Here is an 18,918-nt window from a genome sequence, read left to right as displayed (position 1 = left end):
CTGAGACACCAGGTGGGTGACATTAATGATGAGGTAGAACAGAAAAACAGCAGGCACCGGACCTTGCAGGGCGAGCGTTGAATATCGCTGTGTGAATGCAAGAATCACCTGGAAGCCAGTGGAGTGAGAGGAGCTGAATGACAAACAAAAAACCCACACAAAGAAATGACTCCTGCACAACTGTTTCAGGAATAATGAATAAATGTATTTTAGCACATCAATAGTCAACCAACATAACATCGTAGTCATAGACATTTGTATCCATAATTATATAAGCATTTGTTAAATCGTATATCACTATTATTAGTTTGTCTGATAGGTCAAAGGATCTTATCACTCAAATGACAGCAGCGCAGGACAAATTAAAGCAAAAGAGCATGAAGTGTTTTTTTCACTCTTCATCCAGTCAAGGGCTTAGAGAGCATATCTACCCTCACAGATTCTCTTCTAGTTTTCCCATCACTCTGTCTCTCCATAGAGCCTCCCCTTTCATTCCTCTAACCAACCATTCCCACAGATCAGGTGAGCGCGGAAATGGCAGTTAGCAGTACCCACCGTGTAGCTTTAGCCCAGCCTTACGACCAGGAGCACCCCTCCTCACTGACGTCTGGCCACAACCCCTCTGTGACCCATTAAGACATCGTACCAGAAAAACAACCAAACGAACAATAAAATAATAATAACTTAACATGAACAAAAACAATAAATTAACACATTTGTTCTCTACGATCAAGTCTGTGTACGCTGTCGAGGCTACTTCTCCAAGAGGGACAGCTGAATTATCCTCTCCAGCTCCTCCTCTTCTTCCTGCCTTGCCCTGTAACAGGAAACAGAATGAAGTACTTAGTCTCACCCCCAATCCGCTCCCTTCCTTTTGAATCTACTCTCCAAGATTGACCCCCCCACCCCACCCCACCCCCCGCCAAAACCATTCCAGCGCAATTCTCCTTGTCGAGGGAACAGAGGAACACACTTGCCCCTCCCATCATCTCTGACCTGTCCATCTCTTCCTGCTCCCGGCACGACAGCTCCATGGCGATGCGTAGCTGCTCGTCGAATTGGCTCGACACGCCGAAGGGCCCCGGCAACCGCGGCTCAGCCACGGAGCTGTAGGCGGGGGGGGAGTTGGCTCCAGGCTCCGACGGAGAGACTGACAGGGGAGGGCCGGGATTCCCAGGCACTCCTTCCTCACAGCCAGCCAATGAAATCGACAGAGACTCCTGAATGGCTCTATCAGAGAGGGTGACAGTTTAAAGAAAATGCCAGAGAGGGAAAGTCTTCTCATTTGTAATGTGTTGAGGTCGGGGTGGGGGGGGGGGCTGTTTTCTCACCTCTCCAGCTGGGAGTCGTCCTCGTACAGTGGAGACTGTATGTGCCCAGACACCGGACGACTGTTCGTCAGAGCCTCCCATATGGTGACCTACGAGAGACGGTAGCTCGATTTTGTTCTTACTGAGCCTTCGTGGCACGACAAATTTAAAGCTAAAAACATAAAGCCACGAGAAAGGAAACACAGAGACTCAAACACTGGACCGCCAGAACAGCTTCTTCGCACAGATTCTGGACCTCTACTGGAGGGGTGCAACGTGCTCTCTTGGAATTTCTCTCTGAGAAATACTGAATTTTGTTTTTTTGTTGACGGCGGTTCAATGTCCCAGTCCCAGATCCAGTCCCAGGCACAGGTCCAGGATCTCCCATAAGCGTTCGCTTGGGTTGAGAGGATTCTTGTAACCATGACGACCGTGGCACATTATCAAACGGCAGCAAGTTGTGTAACCCTCATGTATTCAAGAGTATTCCATATTTTGGATATTACCTGTACCTAAGATTCTGACCAAAGCGTTCTATTGACGGCGAACACTCAGAAACAAAAGTGATTCTCGTCTCACCTGGTCACTTTCTGTGCCTGCGTCCAGCAGACTCTGCTGGATGGCAAACTGAAGCAAATTGTCATCCTCATCTCTCATTGGCTCGCTGCGGCCCGGACCAAGTGTGGTGTAGTCCGGGGGCGGTTCAAACACAGATGGGTCCACCACGCAGTGGAAGGGGTGGGGGGCCTTCCCTAGGAGCAGAGAGAGGGAATGTGTGTGTATTGTCGGGGACCTTAGGGAGCTAGGTTTGGAGGCCAGGCTGAGGGTTATAAAAAACAGGATTTCTAATGGGAATATTGATGGTCCCCAAAAGGATCGTAATGGAAGAATCTGTGTGTTTACCAGCCTCTGAGGGCTCCTCCGGGGTGCGTAAAGTCACAGAGCTGACGGGCTCATCACAGCCACACAGGTTACTGAAGGTTACTCTAGCATTCAACACATGAAACAGAGGGATCTCTGTGAGAGAGAGAGAGAGAGAGAGAGAGAGAGAGGGGGGGGGGGGGAAAGGTGAGAAGGAGGAGGGTGACAGTTTCAGCAACAATTGTGAAGTGTGTCCGTTTCCTTCCACCAGCATCCACTTCTCTCCATGTCTGTTTCAGATCCTGACTGGGTGGGAGGTTCTCTGTGTCTGTTTCAGAACCTCACTAGGTGAAAGGTTCTCTGTGTTGGTTTCAGATCCTGACTGGGTGGGAGGGGCTATGGTTCCTCACCTATTTTGACCGGGAAGCCGGGCGGCAGGCTCAGGGTGATGAAGTCCCGTAATTTGGCAAAGTGGGCATTGGAGATGGCCATCAGGTCAATGATGGGCGTAACCTGCTCAGCCAGTGATAGAGGATGTGCCTCACTCAGCCACAAGGTGGCCTTGAACCTGGGGAGATCAAGATCAGAGAGAGAGAGAGATGGAGACACTTCAATCAAACACAACAGCAAGGCTGTGCAAGGTTAACTCTTGATATGCACTTCCACGATGGCAGCGTCCCACCTCTGGACTTTGCTGGTAAGCTCCACGGGGCGCCCTATGTCCCGCTCGTTGAGTTGGAACTCTGGGTTGAAGTACTCCTCAGCTGTGATGGCTGTGGGGTTGTGGGGGCTGGCGCACTGAGACACATTAGTCTAGAGATGTGAGGAGAGAGAACGTGAACACCTCAACCAGTCGGCTCGTCACACCCAGGGCCCCTCCGGAATTATTGGCACCCCTAGCTAAATATTAACAAGAAAGGCTGTGGGGAATGAATGCCATTTTTGTTTAGGGGCTCAATTTCACAACACACAACGAATGGACTCCATCAGGACAAGGAGACGTGCGCCAGTCTGATTGTGCCAGGAGGCCATTCCCAGTGTAAGGTCATGACGATAGACACCTAGAAAATGTTCACTGCCTCTCTTATTCACATTCACCTAGGGTGCCAACAATTCCGGAGGGCACAGTACATCACACGAAGACGTGAGGACACAGACCACGAACACGTCGACCAGTCGGATCATCAGCTCACCGATCCAGGATGTATGGTGTTTAGAAACTCACCCCGTTGGGAGTGATATGCTGCTCCGCTATCCCCAGGAAGGACTGAAGAGGAGTCTTGATTCCTAGGATAGAACCACACACCATATCCAAAACACTGTAACTTAAATATAACGCGTGTCTGTGTGTATTGTAATGGGGACAAGAATGTACCCAAACTGTGTATAAATGAGAACTGTTTTATTAACAAGGACTTTTTTCCTGTTCCCTATTCAATAATAAAAACATTTGGTTTAAGTGTTAGGTTTAGGGCAAAAGGTACAGTTGAGGGGTAGGGTTAGAATAGGGGTTACGCACATTGGTAACCTTTAGGGTGAGGCATTAGGGCAAGGTTACATTTAGGCATGAATGTTCGGTTATTGAGGTTAAGGTCAGGTTGAGGTTACGGTTAAGGTTTAGGATTAGTAAAAGTAGCCACATTTGGTGTCCCCGTTTAAATATCTAAGCAGGTGTGTGCGCGCGTGAATAAACCTTTGCTCCTTGACTTGTCCTGGTCTGACAGGTGCTCTGTTCTTGATCGAGTCACCAACTCCACATTAGTGGCACTGTAAACCTAAAACAAACCGAACGTGAATAAACCTCACTCAGTTCATCAGTGGAGAAACTCCAACCTATTCACATGTTTTAAGGTTATCGGGGTCTCTAGCTCACCTTCGCCTCATAGCCACTGACTGACTCACTCTTCTCAGAGCGCCAGCCCCAAATACCAGACTTGTTCCTGAGCAGCAAAGAGCAAGAAAAAAAATGAATTTGTGGAGACCAGGAAGTTGAAAAAACTGATTGGTTTGTTTCCGCACTATGAACCAGAATACACAAAGGACATTTCCTGTTTGTTTGGTTAAAGACAGGTTTTGCAACTATTCGCAAAAATAGAGGTGAGACAGAAGTTCAGCAAGTAACGCCACCTGATGATGTTTGGTAAAGTGGGTGGAGTTACTTCCTGTTGGTTGGCCCTGACCGGGGTTGCTGCCACTACCCACAACCCAACTGGTTGTCCCTGTCCACCTGGTCATGTAGCAGACTTGGATTCTGTTAAAAGACCCTGGACACAACCTGGATGCATTTATTGACATGCTTGTCATCAGAACATGCAAAAAAAATAATGTCTACTCTTATAATTTTCACCCGGCAAACCCGACTGGCCCCCCCTCCGAGTCTGGTTCCTCTCTAGGTTTCGACCCTACTAGGGAGTTGTTCCTAGCCAATGTGCATCAACTCTGTTGTTGCTTTCTCTTTGGAGTTTCAGACTGGGTATCTGCTTAAATCACTTTGTGACAACTGCTGATGTAAAAAGGTCTTTATAAAATAAATGTGATTGATTGATTGATAAATAAAGCAGCTACAGCATTTTACTATGTCCACTGTGATAAACTTACCAACCACTCTCAAAATGGTTTATGTCCAGATGGAATCAGATGCAATAAGCTGCTCAAATTAAAGGTGAGACAAAGTTATTGTTGCTTCTGTGCTTTTCTGGTTGTAAGTATAACCGGGTTGTCAACATAAAGATGTCAAATTGTTTAAAGTTTCGGCAGCCAAATACGCCATTCACGTTAGGCGATGGCAAAACAGCCTTCACGCCAAACATTTGCAATCGTTCTAGTTATTAACAGCCAACAAAGCAGCGCAGCTCACCTCTCGAAGGCAATGTTGCGTGTGTTGAGGTGGGTGGAGACGATGGGGGAGGTGAGCCTCTGAGCGGTGTTCTCCTGGGTGGGCAGCATGGCGGCCAGTAGAGATGGAGCATCCCGTGTGGAGAGAGACAGGGGCTCGGTGTACACCACCTGCTTGTCGTGGTCGACCTCCATCACCACCGCACCATTCTCTACGGACGCAGCACGCACGCGCACACACCTCATTTTAGGCAACATTCACTGAGGGAGCCTCGAAACCTCTCCTCCGGGGGGACCCCCAGACGTTAAACAAAGTCGGTCGTAACCCTGAACTAGCTCACCTAAATAATGGTGACAAGAGCTGGACAATTGGTCAAGCAAACTCAGCCAGGCCAGCTCTGAAATGCATCTGACATGAGGAACAGCACGGGGCGGCCCAACAACCTCTACACCGCAGAAACCAGCCAAATAAGCGTCGGCCAACCAAACCCCAACTGAGGAACACGGCGTGGAAAAGGCTAACCGCGGTCACGGCCGGGGGACGTACCTCCGCCCTTGAAGATGTAGCTGCGCCTGCCCTTGAGCCAGGTCATGTGCTCGAAGCCCAGTAGCGTGGTGTCCACCCGGAGACACGAACCGCTCTTCCAAACGCGGTACACATCACTAGGGCACACCTTGGAGACCAGGGGCACTGGTGGAGGAGCGTACAGGGGATGAGTGGCATGACATCCACACCACCGCAAACAGCCAATAACAGTGAGAGCAACAAAGGGGAGCTGTCCCCCCCGTCTTAGTGCCGAAACCCACCACACAAGAGGAGACAAGGCCATGCCCGGGAAACTCACCCCAACTGGTGAACTCCCACTTCATCTCCACGTAAAAATCCCGAGCCTGAAAAGGGGCAACATGTCCCACAGCAGTGAATTTCTCATCCGGTTGACAGGCATGTTATCAGTTTGCACATAGAGCGGTCTGCTCGTGTGTCTTTCCCCGGGTGGGCGTGTTAGGGCCACAGCAAAGACAAGACGTGTTACCTGTCTTAACTTGCTGAGAAGCTCTGGGATGCCGGCCAGCCTCTCTGTAGCGCGCTTGAAATCTCTGTACTGCAGCACCAGCTGACAAAGCTCAGGGTCCCCTGTGCTGACAGCCTCCTGCAAAACTGCATATGGATGACATTAACCCAACCCAGATACCCGTAAACAAAAAGGCTGGGGACAGTTTCCCAAAGGATCCAATGGCGTAAATGCTTTCGGTAAACTGACCTCAGCTGTTATAGAAGAACACTTTTTTTATTATTAATTATTCCCCCGTGAGAGTACGAACTCACCAGTCCAGCTCTGCGCGTTGCAGTGCGTCGGGTTTGCGGAGTATCTGAGCAACACACGGGTGGATTCCAGGTGGCCCAGACACACGGCAAGCTCCAGAGGGGTGCGCCCCCGCGGGTCCAAGCGCTCCACATTCTCCTGCAGCAAAAACAGTACCGGTTGGGTCATGAAAGCTGAGGGTGCGAGCGGTGCGGCAGCCGCACGAAACGCGTAGCTGTCAAACACACTTGAATGATTGGAGAGAAAAAAAAAGAACAACTGATGTTGTTAATGTGACTCTTACCTCATTTTTCTGTAGTTCTCGTTCAAGTTCAATGTACTGGTTGTTCCAAACCAGAAAATGTAAAGGAAACGCCTCTTCAGCCATTGTTGATAAATTAATGTAACTCGCTACTGGTCACTGTTTTTTTCTAGCAATCTATTATAAATCTAGAAAGCTTTCAATGTTTAACTTCCCAAATGCAAAAAAATTCAAGACTGGAATGTGGGAATACGCGAACAGTAAATATTCACAAGATTATACGGTACAAAATGTGTATCTAGCGAAGCAAACTGGCTAGCTAGTTAGAATGTAGGAATTTGTGCGGATTGAAATACATTGCTAGCTAGTTAGCGCTCTTATACCCGTTTTCCAGCGTAGCTAGCTAAAACATATGACAGCACTTTTCCATTCCTTCCTGTTGGTTAGCTACAGTAGCTGGCTAACGTTGCACGTCGGACCATGTCCATCATTAGTCTACCTATCAGTAGCAATGCTGATTTTTACAAACGACGGAATCAAGTCCTGCTGACGCGATAGCTAGCAACTCCCTAACATCAACCTCGTCGCTTTCGAGATGGGTTTTGATCCTGTGCTGTCAAATAGACTGAGATTCGGCCTATGTGGATTTCACATCCAGGTCACTGTAGTCGATGATCCGATAATAGCAATGTCAATTTCAGATGGTGTCAATATAATTCGCCGGTGCTCCTGATCCAACCGCAACCTTTCAGGGAACAACATCACCCCCCCATTAGAAACACAGCTGGGTATTCTCAACAAATACACATCGCATCTGCGGAGACAAGATGCACTCCCCAGTTTGCATTATTTATTTTCACGTCATTTTCAGCGTGGCTTTATTTCCAGGTTATGGCTGGCAGCTGGAGTGGGGGAGGACAGGGAGTTAGGCATGTTTCCATACAATCATAGTGTACAGTACTGTACTATCCGTCGACTTTCACCAGGCGCAAAGTAGAGTTGTGGGGCAATGGTGTGAAAACCTTCAGCTCCATGTGCGAGTTGAATCCAGTACAAAAAATGAATAATAGGAATAACGAAGTGCAGTTGTTCCACATCGGATTCAGAAGATGAATGTACCACAAGGACAAATGCATGCACTCCGTGTAATTTAACAACACTGGGCTATTACAACCAGCTCAGTACCATATTGCTCAAGACCTCATCTCTCTGAATCCTAGCACAAAATAGCCAAAGCACTAATAAAAAAATCACTTACATCTGGACCTTTTATTTTCTATTTTTAATTTTCTTGAAAAAAAAAAAAAAACAAGTGAAAAAGGCTTCTGAAAATAATTACAATGCTACAGGATTTTTTTTGTCATCTTAAAAGAGGGAAACATTTACACAAAAGTATATATTTATAATATATTTATATTCTTTTTAGATGTGTCAGGGGGGGAGTGGGTGGGAAGGAGGATCCATCATTTAGAAGCACTAGACCAAAGGGTAAATGGAGAGAAAAAGGACAGCAAATCATTTTATACACCAAATCCTAACAAATATAAAGAAACAGTGAAAATGGGAAACTCACATTCTATCCATAGGAAAAAGAAAAAGCATCAAAGTAGATTGAGGGGTGTATTTTTCTAGAATAGTCCTAAATTCATATTTGTACAAAACAAGGAGTTTTGGGAGGGATAGCACCTGAATTCTTAACGGTTATCTGAGATCGCACCATTTGTCTTGCCCTGCCCCTTTTCCACCCAGCCCTTATGTGGGAGTGGTCTCGTCACCATGTCGATTGCCCTCTCGCACCGCCCCTGAACCCCCTCGTCTGCGCCGACCCTGTCTCGGGTTGGGGGGGGGGGGCTGACCACAGTTCTCCTGGGGGACTTTGTCCACAGCCAACAGCTGTAGGTAGAGATGGCCTTGTCGTAAAGCACTTAGAACCCGGCCGAGGGGGAGAAAACCGCCCCCCCCCCCCCCCCCCCCCCCCCCCCCCCCAGTGTGTCGTCGTCCCCCCCCACCGCCACCATCACAGGAACCTCCCTCCTCCGCTCCCCACCGCCAACTTGATCACTCAGCGTAGGCGCCTGAACCCTAAACTCCTGAGTCTCTTGTCTGGTTTAGTCAACAACGGGAGGGGGGGAAAAAAATGTATACAACATGGAAAGAAACCCTGCACTGCCCTGCTCCCACTAAGTGAGTCATAGCTAAGCACTCGCCGATTCCCGCTCCCTTTAGAGTGCAGGTGCTTTAAAGGCTCCCATCAACCCGCGGTCCTCCTCTGGCACACAGTTCCGTCCTCAGCCTGTCTCTGTGCCCCTGCCCCAAACCAAGGGAGGCGGGCTCTAGGATATCCGCTGGATCAGCTTGTCCTCCGATAGGCAGTAGAGGGTGTTGACGGACAGCTCGGAGATGAAGGCCTCACACGCTTTGCGGGACACGCCCTTGCATTCCCGCAGGTCGAGCAGCGAGAGGCAGGATAGCCGACGGAGGTACCAGAGACACGCGTCCGTCAGCTTACAGCAGCCTGGGGGACGGAGACAGGGACAGGCTAAGAACCAACAACCCGCTGGAATCCAAACATGAGCCCACCGCGCGGTACCCGGGCGCCCCGGCTCCGGGTCTTACCTGCCAGGTTGAGCTCGGCGAGCGTGTTGCGTGTGGAGGAGCCCACGGCGGTGAGGAGGTTGACAGACTGGTCCGTGACGCCTGGGCAGTGGGACAGGTCCAGTCGGGTCAGCAGGGGCATGTGCCGGATCACCAGCCTCAGGGTGGAGTCGCTGATGTCTAGCCCCGACAGCCGGAAAGACTGCATGTTCCTTAAATGGCTGTGGTTATTGCAGCCTGGGGGGGGTGGAGGGGGGGCGGGGGGTTTAGGGCAGGAGAAAGAGGGAGGTGGCCCGGGGGACGGAGGTGGAACAGAGGAGAGAGAGAGTCAGCAAAGGATGAGGAGAGAGCGAGACAGGAACGAAGGAATCGGAGGACGTGTCTGTCGCCGACTCCTCTGGGACGCGGGCTAATTGGTTTGATGTGGCGAGGGATTCGACCTAAGAGTATTTAAACCCGAAACAGGAAACACTGGAGGAAAGGGGGCGGGGCCTTACCCGGGGGGTTGAGCAGGTCCCGGATCTGTCCGTCCTTCACCCCGTCGGCCCACCGCAGGTCCAGGGTGCGCAGGAGGGGGCAACTGGGTGAGCTCAGAGCCGAAATGGAAGACCAGGAACAGCCAGACAACATGAGGTCCTTCAGCGCTGGGACACGGAGAGTCTCAGTTACACCTCTAGTCAGTTACAATCCAAGTGTGTGTGTGTGTGTGCGTGCGCGTGCGTGCGCACACCTGGCAGGCGGTGGATGAGCCAGGAGAGTTGTTTCTTAGAGATGGACGTCCACGAGAGGTCAAGGGTCAACGGCTGGCGTTTGATGATGCCCGACAGGGCCTGGGGACTGATGGCTTTAGACACGCTCAGATCGATACGCATCCAGAGCCTCTTGTCCAGACTCCTGCACACAGTTCAACACAACGCTGCTGTTATCCTATACGTTCCACAGCATGCAGAAACGCGTTAATAATTAACACACATGAATCACCGCTACGTGAGTGAGAGTGTGTCTGTGTGTGTGTGTTCGGTGTCCGTTACTCTGCTACCCTAACAGAGACAAAAATCGGCACCCCATTCCTGGAACAGCAGCCCTTACAGTTCATACACAATGTTGTTGTTGTAAATACCCATACAGCCACTACAGTAAGGCCTGTCCACTTCAGTCGTGGAGGGCAGAAACACATCTGGTTTTGTTCATTTCTCTGTGTCCTGGTCACACTGTAGGTGCAGGACATGTACAAGCCCAGACGTGAATGAACCTTTTCGGTGCTTAACGTGGGCCAGCGTCAGTGCCCCACTTAATAGTCACTGTTACAATTTGCCATTGAGTAGAGGGGTTCATGGGGTGAAGCAGAATTAAAATATTATGTGTCGTTCGAAAGTTGGTCTTGGTCAGTTTAGCATGAAAATTGGAGCGACCAATCTGCGTGCGTGTGTCTGTGTTGAATAAAAAATGCATTCAGTCTCTTACCATTTGTACCAGTTCTTGCAGACGGCCATGCAGACACAGAGCTCGGCTCGAGTCAGGTAACGGAAGACGGACACCCACACCTCCCTCTCACAGCCTGGCTCACCCCCCCCTTTGGCTACCTCCCTCTCCCCATCCTGTAAGGCAGACAGAGGGAGGCGCGGTGAAGGAACCAGGGCAGCGGAGGAGATGGAGGAGGAAGCACCATTGTTTGTTCTCCCGGGTTCGCCGGGCCTCATCTCGTCTCGCCGGCCTCTGCGCGTCGCCGCGGGGCCACTGCTCCGGGGGTGCACATGCCTGTCCGGGCGCGACGGCCCGGCGTCGGGGGCGTGGTTCCTGAGGGGTGGCCTGGCCAGGTTCCGGTTCTGGGCATAACTCTGGCCGGGGGGGGCCGGGCGGGGCGCAACCGCAGCCTCCAGTTTGGGGACGATGGCGCCCGGGTCACGCTTGGCCCTCGATGGCTGGAGGGTCACCGTGAGATATGAGCCCTTCATTAGGTCGTCGCCGAGGTCCGACACCACAAGGACCGGCGGCTCCACGTGAGCATGACCTCCTTCGCCCCCGTCGTCCTCCATCTCCTCTTCCTCTTCTCCGTTTTGGTTGGACTCCGCACTCTCCTCTTCCTCCTCTTTGGCTGCTGCTCTTCCTCGTCTCTGTGGCCTGTTTTCTTTGTCCCGTCTTCCTCCCCTCGCGCTGCTCTCTCTCCTCTCTGCCTCCTCCTCCTCGTCACTACTGGAGCTGCTGCTGCTGCTGCTGCTGCTGTCAGTGTCGTCCTCCTCCGCTCTTTGTCTCTGCCCTCCTCTTCCTCTGCCAGAACCTCCTCCTCCTCCTCTGAAGCGAACTCCTCTCCCCCTCCCCCGCTCCCTGCGTCCTTCTCCCCTGCCGGCAGGGGCCAGGCTGAGGCTGGGTTGGTGGGTCTGGAGGCGCGTCCCGGGAGAGGAGCGGTAGGGGGAGCCTCGGAAGGAGCCGCGGCCCCGAGACAGTCTGCCGACGGGAGAGTGGAGGCGAGAGGACACACCCCTCTGGAGGAGGCCCTGACTTCGGGAGCCTAAATGCTTAGGAGACCGGTCCTGGGACAACACCTGTTTCTAGAGAGGAGGGGGGCATCAGGATGAGAGGAGGCTTTGGGGTTGAATAATCATGCAGGAGTTCAGAGAGAGACACCGCGCTTCAAAACAAACTACACTTGCTTACCGATGTTAAGATTTTGCTGCGCTCCAGTTTTATCTGAAACATAAAGGGCGTTTGTCAGTTTGCTTTGCCACTGCGCTACACACTCCCATGCTCAGAGGACAAGAGGGTGTAGCGTGCATGAAAAATACCTCCTCTGTTGTATTCAAAGCTGCACCTCTCAATTTACTGAACCTGCATCCAGCTAAGACAATAATGACAGAGACAAAACAATTTCAATTTAAAGCTAACGTTTAACTCTGCCAGTGTTACATGAATGGTGACAATCGAGCTCCCTAGTATTTGTTGTGAGATTATGGGCAATATAAAAACCAACCCAGACTGGTTTCAAGACAGTTTGAATCACTGCTGTATTTTTATTCAATAATGCAATATTTTGACACGTTTTATTTTTTATACCCTAAAACAACCAGAGCGGGAAGAGGTTAAAAATGACCTTCCTTGATGATAAATAATGGACGTCAAGCTACCTAGAACCTCAAACCAAAAAGCCCTCCAGCCAAGGCCCCGCCCCTCTCACCCTCTTTCTCAGCCGAAGCTCCAGGGCTCCGGCTCGCTTCCTGTTCTGCTGTTGCTGCAGTAGCAGCCGCTGAGAGGGAGGGGGCGCTCTCCGCTGGGACAGGGAGGACGCCAGGGGGGGCCTGCCACGTCGACCCGTCCTCATCCCACCTCCGGCCTCCCCTACTCCGATGCCCTCGCGGTGGGCACGCTTCGACGACATGGACATAGGAGAGGGCGTGGCGGCCATGGTGTCCTCGTCACTGGTTAACGACTGAGACAGAGAGGGGCGGGGCATGGTCAGGACCACAGAAACAGCAGGCAGGTGGGTAGGTATGTAGGGACAGAGTCATGACGGGGTACCTCTGACGAGGAGCCTTCGTTGCCCTGGTAACATTTGGGACACTCCCAGCAGCTGGGAAGGTCCTTATTGATCCGGCCCTCCCCAGGTACCTGAGAGGAGGAACAACAGGTGAAACACCAGGCCTTCCTAAAGGACTGTCGGAACCAATACCTACATACAGGGAAACCGAATTCCCACAGACTGACCATTATTAAAATAACTCCACCTCACAGCATTTGAGAGTGTCCGTTTAAACGCAAACTGCCGTTCACCGGGACTCCACACTGGGAGAACATTCTCCATGCGGAACCTTGGAGGTCCGTGCAATCCGTGCGTGACATGAAGGACGCACGGGACGCCGGCTCACCTTGATGCAGTCGGGGTGGGTGATCTGAGCACAGTTGGAGCACTCCATGAGTGTTGTGGAGTCAGGGCTGGCGTCCGCGGACTCCTGTTTCTCCTGGCCCTCTCCGCACAGAGCACAGACCGCTGAGTTGGGAAGGCCAGGCTGGAGACAGGCAGAGACCACAATTAATATGCCCCCACTACATGCGCACACAAACACACACACGCACGCACGCACGGCGGTATAAAGCCAACTCACAGCGAGACACTGGCGCATGACACAGCCCTTCTTCATGCGCCCCGGGCCTCCGAACCTCCTCATGTCCTTGCAGAAGTTGCACTCCCCACACTCCTTCCTCTGGCACGCCGCGCAGAGCTTACAGCGTACCCGTCGCCTCCTCAGCGCCGAGATGGAGGAGGCCGGCCTGACGGGTCGAGGGACCGCGCTCTTGTGGGGAGTGCCCAGGCGCGGCCGGTACACCACCGAGGGAGGGGGCGAGGGGGGCTGGTACCACGAGGGCTGGCCGGGGGGGGGGAGAGAAGCAAAGACGTATTTCCATGTTGCTAAGGGTTTGGCTGAGAGGGGGTGAATATATCAAAGTGGGGGCGGGAGGGGCTTAATGTGACCTGCTCTCGGACTTACCCTCTGGGGCCACTTGACGATGGGCTTCCCAGTGTAGGACATCTGGGGGTCGTCGTTGCTGTGCTCCCGCAAGAGGGCCTGAACACAGCCGGACAGAAGACACGTCAGGGTTTGATGGAGCGGATTACACACACGGGCCGACAAATGGGTACCGACAGACGCTGCCCAGACAGGTACGGCGGCACACGGCTACTGCCAGGCACCGCTGGACGCTAGCGTAGCCGCGCGCTACATACGCTAAGGGCTAGCAGCGCTAACAGCGTCACACCACACCTCCACCGGACCGCGTCGCCCCGTTACTAACGGAGCGCCACACTCACCCGTATGTCGTGGAGCAGGGCAGGGGCGTTGCGGATGCCCGCGGGGACACACTTCTTGTGGGCTGGAAGCTCCTCCAGCTTCCCAAGGAGGTTCCACAGCCCCTCCAGCTCCAGCGGAGTGAGGCTCACCCTCAACCCCGGCTTGGCTGCGACGGGACACTCTTCCTCCGACTCTTCGGCTTTGACCGGTACCTCGCCTTTCTCTTTAAGCTCGTCGTCTCCCTCGCCCACCTCGTCCACTTTGACCTCCTCCGATGAACCGTTTCGCAAGTTGCCGTTGAGTTTCTTCTCTCGGTCTTTACGGGTCAGTCCTGAAGGAAGGACGAAAACAGAAAAGGAAAAAGAGGAAAAAAATAATGAAGTAAAACAAAACCAAATGTGAGGGAGAAATATTGAATTGTGTGCGTTTGTGCACACTCACCAATCCCGAGCGAGTGCTTCTGGAACTCTGGGGTGAGGTGGGAGGTGTTTGTTAGGCAGTAGAGGTATCTCTCCAGCACATACCAGCACATCTCATAGTAGAACGGATATCGAAACTTAGCGGGGACCTGGAGAAGAGACCGACGGTAGACATGAGATGTTGGGTCGGGGGCGCGCCGGGTCGGGGACGCGCCGGGTCGGCGTACTTACTCGAGTGCGGTCTTCAATGTTGTAGATGTTAAGCTGCATGGGGATATTGAAGCTGTGGAGGAAGTTTCCCCCAAACACAAGTGTGTCCTCAGGGGTGTAGACCGCATGGATCCACCCTGGACAGCAACAACAGTGGGGTTAGATGTGGGAACAGAAGGTAGTGTGTGTGTGTGTGTATATGTGTGTGCGCGTACCAGAGGGGATCATAAAGGTGTAGCCCTGCTTCAGTTCTATCCTCTGACAATCCGTGGCCTTGTCTCCCAGGAAGATGTCCCCTTGTTTCCCTGACAACACCCAGTTCTCATACAGCTCCAGGTTCTGGGGCGTGGGTGGGATAAGCCAGAACACCTGTAGGGGGGTTAAAGGTCACAGGTGAAAAATGGGACGGCCCATAGACACAGTGAAAATGCTACAGACGACACATGTCAAACTTCAGCAGGGGTATGAGATGCTGATAATGGCGGCGATCTGGGTGTATGTAAAAAAATATATCCTGGGTGTCAAGTCTCACCTTGCCACCTCGGAGGATGTGATACCAGACTGATGTACCGCCGAAGTCAACGTGGAAGTCCGTGAAGCAGCCCTGGACACTCATCAGACAGTACCTGGCAGGGGAACAGGGAGAGAACCACAATACACACCTGAGGGCACGCACGGACAGACGCACGGACAGACGCGCGCACAGACAGAGACGCACGCACGCAGAGACGCAAGTCCTAATAAACAGCTTTGGTGACTAACTTCTGCACTTTGGGATACTGCATGTCTATAATGGAGTTGGTGGAGTCTCTCTGCCTCTCCTTCAGGTGCCGGGGCCACATGTTGTCCACCCAGTCGATCATGTCCACCTGGGGAGGACGGACAGAAACACAGGGGTCAGGGCCTGGGGGAGCCTCAGCTTAACACAGCAGCCGTCCTCCAAGAGCTCGCTGCAGGACAGTTCTAGAGCCACACTTCTTAGTAACACGTGTGCATCACAAGGCAAGACGTCCGACAAGGTTTCACGGTGTGTGTGTGTGTGTGGGGGGGGGGGGTCTTACTGAGGTGGGGCGTTTCACCAGGTTCTCCAGCTTGGTGTGGCTGAACTCCAGGCTGATGACGTTGTAGAGCTTGTCCCGCTCTGAGGGAGGGGTCTCATAGTAACGTCTCCACTGGGCCATGGACATCTCCATGCCTTTCTGTGTCGTCACGTCCATCACGTCAACGATCCGCCTGCTGCCTGAGGAGGGGAGGGGCCAGGATTATTGCACCAGGTCCACACACAAAAGGGCCCCTCGGGGTCAACAAAAAAAAAAGAAGTCCAATGCAGGACAGAAAATTATGCGTCAAAGGGTACAATGATAAAACCAATTAGATAATCAGGAATTAGGAAATCAGCCTTGGCTTATGGTTAAAAGGGAAATAAGGAAAAATTCTTCATCTCTATTCCATCCACTCAGTATAAATCACAATGAATTGCATCGAGTCCCCTAAATCTCAGAGCAGGGATCTATTATGTCATTCTGTTACATCATTGTTACTTCAGTGCCACTATGTTATCATGGAACTGTCCTTAGAGGGGCTGCAACACTTAACATCAGTCTAAACCAGCAGCTTTGAGTGTATTAAGTGTTCATAGTTTGGGTCTTACCTACAAACAGCTTAACATCACTCACACTGAAATCAGAGTCTGGCATCCTAAAAAAACACAGAGAGAAAGAGAATGGCAAAGAGAAAGCAAGGGAATAAATACTAAATAAAGAATCATGTGAAACCGAGCCAACTGTTATACATGTCCATCCCTCTACAGATCTGTAGTTGGGGAGGCAAGCTAGATGATTAGGAGACATACTCTAAGCCAAGACCATCTTTCGTTTCAAAGATGAGCGGGTCCCTCAGCCCCTCCCTTTGGATGTACTCAAACGTAAAGTCTGCAAAGAAACACAACACACACAACACTGTCAACAGCACAATATTTGGGCCATGAGCCATGACAACAGTATTCCCAAGCCATGACAACCACAACGCAACAGAAACACGTCAAAAGCCTTCTGAAGAGAGGGGTTTCTCCGGGTGAACTTCGACCCCTGACCTTTTCCCTCCATGCGTTTAACCAGGTCGGAGTTGAACCTGTTGCTCTGCAGCTTCTCATCCAAGTCGAAGGTCCTCTTCCCTTCGATCTCATCGTCCGAGATCCCGTCATCCTGATAACGCCTCCGTGTCCCAGTACGCTGTGGACACGAGGCACAAACTCAGTTCAAATAATTTTAAAATTTTTCTCAAACCAGCGGTTCTCAAACCACCCCACAGCAAGCCCAAGCCGTTGCATCTGAGCTGTTCCAGACCTAGCACACCTGGCTCAGTGATTCAGGTAAAGCAGTTCAGGAGCCACAGTTAGACTGTCAAACATCTGAGGGTCGCCAAAGGTTTTGTGAATCAGTATGCTAGACCACACATACTCATTTACTTGTTTAGATGAGATTTAGAACAAGGATTTGAGATCTGTCACTCATCCAATCAAACTGAGTCAATGCAGCAGACATCACAAAAAGGAGGGGCTTATCCAAGTACCACCCACCTCCTTTTCACCCACCCACCTCCTTTTCACCCCCCCACCTCCTTTTCACCCCCTGCTATCACAGCTTGGCTAGACAGATGGGCCCAGCCCCCCACCAAACACTTACACACACCGTTCTACTATTATCTGTAAAAAAACAGTAGAAAAAACAAAAATCGCTGCTTAGCTAAGCCTACGTCATCAGTCTAGAAATTACAGCTGTGAGGGTCCTTGCGTGGTTGTCTCAACTTAATATATCAAATTGGTTAACAGAAAAGGTCCCGGGATGAGAACAAAACCTTCAACCTAATTAAAAACGACATGCGCTAGCATTATCTGATCGGACAACACTGAACTTAAACTTGAACCTTCACTGAACCCAGCGACATTCTCCAGTCATGCCAACAGATCCACAACATTGTTACCCATCAACTGCAACCATTGATTGTGCTTTTTGCTCAAGAAGTACTCATTTTGTTAAAGCGGAAAATAAGTCCACTTACCAAGCGATTGCTGTAACGTTGCTTTTGGTCACCCATGACCTAGAACACGAATGAGTCTTTTAGGAAATTATATATTGTCATGAGTAGTCTAACAGCAGTTAACTACTGTAACGATGGTGTACATTTTGAGAAACAATCGATTTTAGGCATGAGAAAATATCCTCAGAATGTCTGGCACTTGGATTAACAGTTATCCAGCTACCAAGACAATGACAACGGTTAGCTAGCTAGCAAACATTGCGTTAAGATACAGTATTATGCGTTAAGATACAGTATTATGGTAGGTATAGCTAACGCTAGCTATTTAATGCTATCTTAAAATATACAGAGTAATGACAGTCTTAGTTTGTTGAGTGTGGGGGGTGTCAGTTCAACAAGAAATGTCGGAATATAACGTTACATTTGTTTAACTAGTATTTAAAAACGGCCCTTAACCAATTGTTATGTACGTACTGTAGCCTGATACGCTTAACTACATGTAATGTTACACAGGAGATTAACTTGTAACAGACACTGTTAGGTAGCTAGCTAACGTTAAATAGCTATGCTACATAGATGCTAACGTAATCTACAATACTGTTGTTGTTAGCTAATTTAGCTACCGTTAGCTGGCTAAAGTGTCCGGTTGTCCTTTGTTCGAACACAATTTCAGTTATTAACTTAGTTACCAAATATATCCAGCAGAACATACTTTTATTATGTTAGCAGAATCCCCATTTAATCGAACATTAACCCACTAGCCAAACTAGGTAAAGGTAGCGTTACCTAGCTAGCTAACGTAACGTTAGTTCCAGTAATCAATTGAGCAAACGCGCTAGCTTCCCAAATCGGAAAATTGCTATTATTTTGAGAGAACTTTTCACTGTACCAATTTATTATCACCTTGGTTTTTGTGTTCCGTCCGTTGTCCGATAGAATGGCTTCTATGCGCTCACAACGAAGTTTGTATCCATCTTAAATAATTTTATCGGTGTAGTTTGTTATCATTGTTATTGTGAGATAAAGTTAAAGCGCTCCGCTCCGGGCCGCCATTTTCAGACCACCACAAAACACACACACACATACACACTCAGTACTACCCAAAATATAACGACCCGCCTCTGACTTTCATGGTAATCCAATAGTAAATTGAGAAATACACAAGACAATGTTGCGATTGGTTATGCGTTATGCCACTCCGAGAAAGGGGCGGTTCAACAGCCGTTTAAACCGCGCCCCACGTGGTGTGACAGCCTATGGCAGCAGAGGGATGTGAGCCAAACATCTATTTGCTGGGGGTGT

At 50.6% G+C, this 18,918-nt stretch overlaps 2 protein-coding genes across 3 annotated transcripts; both read right to left on the bottom strand.

Moving 5' to 3' along the window:
* Window positions 1-183: 183 nt before the first annotated feature.
* Window positions 184-7,792, bottom strand: ankrd13d (ankyrin repeat domain 13 family, member D). The gene is made up of 16 exons (XM_010901368.4): window positions 6,615-7,792; window positions 6,334-6,469; window positions 6,041-6,165; window positions 5,852-5,897; window positions 5,554-5,697; window positions 5,029-5,218; window positions 4,045-4,111; window positions 3,865-3,946; window positions 3,397-3,458; window positions 2,854-2,984; window positions 2,582-2,739; window positions 2,214-2,327; window positions 1,890-2,062; window positions 1,332-1,420; window positions 997-1,230; window positions 184-817 (listed from the first exon to the last, which is right to left on the bottom strand). The coding sequence occupies exons 1-16, from the start codon at window positions 6,696-6,698 to the stop codon at window positions 754-756; spliced, it is 1,899 nt and encodes a 632-aa protein (XP_010899670.2). The 5' UTR covers window positions 6,699-7,792; the 3' UTR covers window positions 184-753.
* A 778-nt stretch (window positions 7,793-8,570) lies between these two features.
* kdm2ab (lysine (K)-specific demethylase 2Ab) lies at window positions 8,571-18,726 on the bottom strand. Of its 2 annotated transcripts, none has more exons than XM_029119290.2 (23): window positions 18,520-18,726; window positions 17,638-17,676; window positions 16,670-16,808; window positions 16,430-16,508; window positions 16,229-16,275; window positions 15,639-15,817; window positions 15,340-15,446; window positions 15,110-15,203; window positions 14,793-14,946; window positions 14,599-14,714; window positions 14,390-14,516; window positions 13,969-14,279; window positions 13,649-13,726; window positions 13,265-13,525; window positions 13,028-13,168; window positions 12,681-12,770; window positions 12,340-12,591; window positions 11,823-11,855; window positions 10,632-11,716; window positions 9,898-10,061; window positions 9,665-9,811; window positions 9,189-9,404; window positions 8,571-9,087 (listed from the first exon to the last, which is right to left on the bottom strand). In XM_029119290.2, exons 2-23 carry the CDS (start codon window positions 17,671-17,673, stop codon window positions 8,906-8,908), a joined length of 4,038 nt encoding a protein of 1,345 aa, XP_028975123.2. In that variant the 5' UTR covers window positions 17,674-17,676; window positions 18,520-18,726; the 3' UTR covers window positions 8,571-8,905. The 2 variants fall into 2 exon arrangements, with proteins under 2 accessions (XP_028975123.2, XP_028975124.2); XM_029119291.2 differs by having other exon boundaries at window positions 10,632-11,710.
* Window positions 18,727-18,918: the final 192 nt, after the last annotated feature.

This window comes from Esox lucius, chromosome 4 (genome assembly GCF_011004845.1).
Source record: "Esox lucius isolate fEsoLuc1 chromosome 4, fEsoLuc1.pri, whole genome shotgun sequence".
In the NCBI taxonomy this organism is placed as follows: domain Eukaryota; kingdom Metazoa; phylum Chordata; class Actinopteri; order Esociformes; family Esocidae; genus Esox; species Esox lucius.
This window is presented reverse-complemented; position numbering and strand designations above follow the sequence as displayed.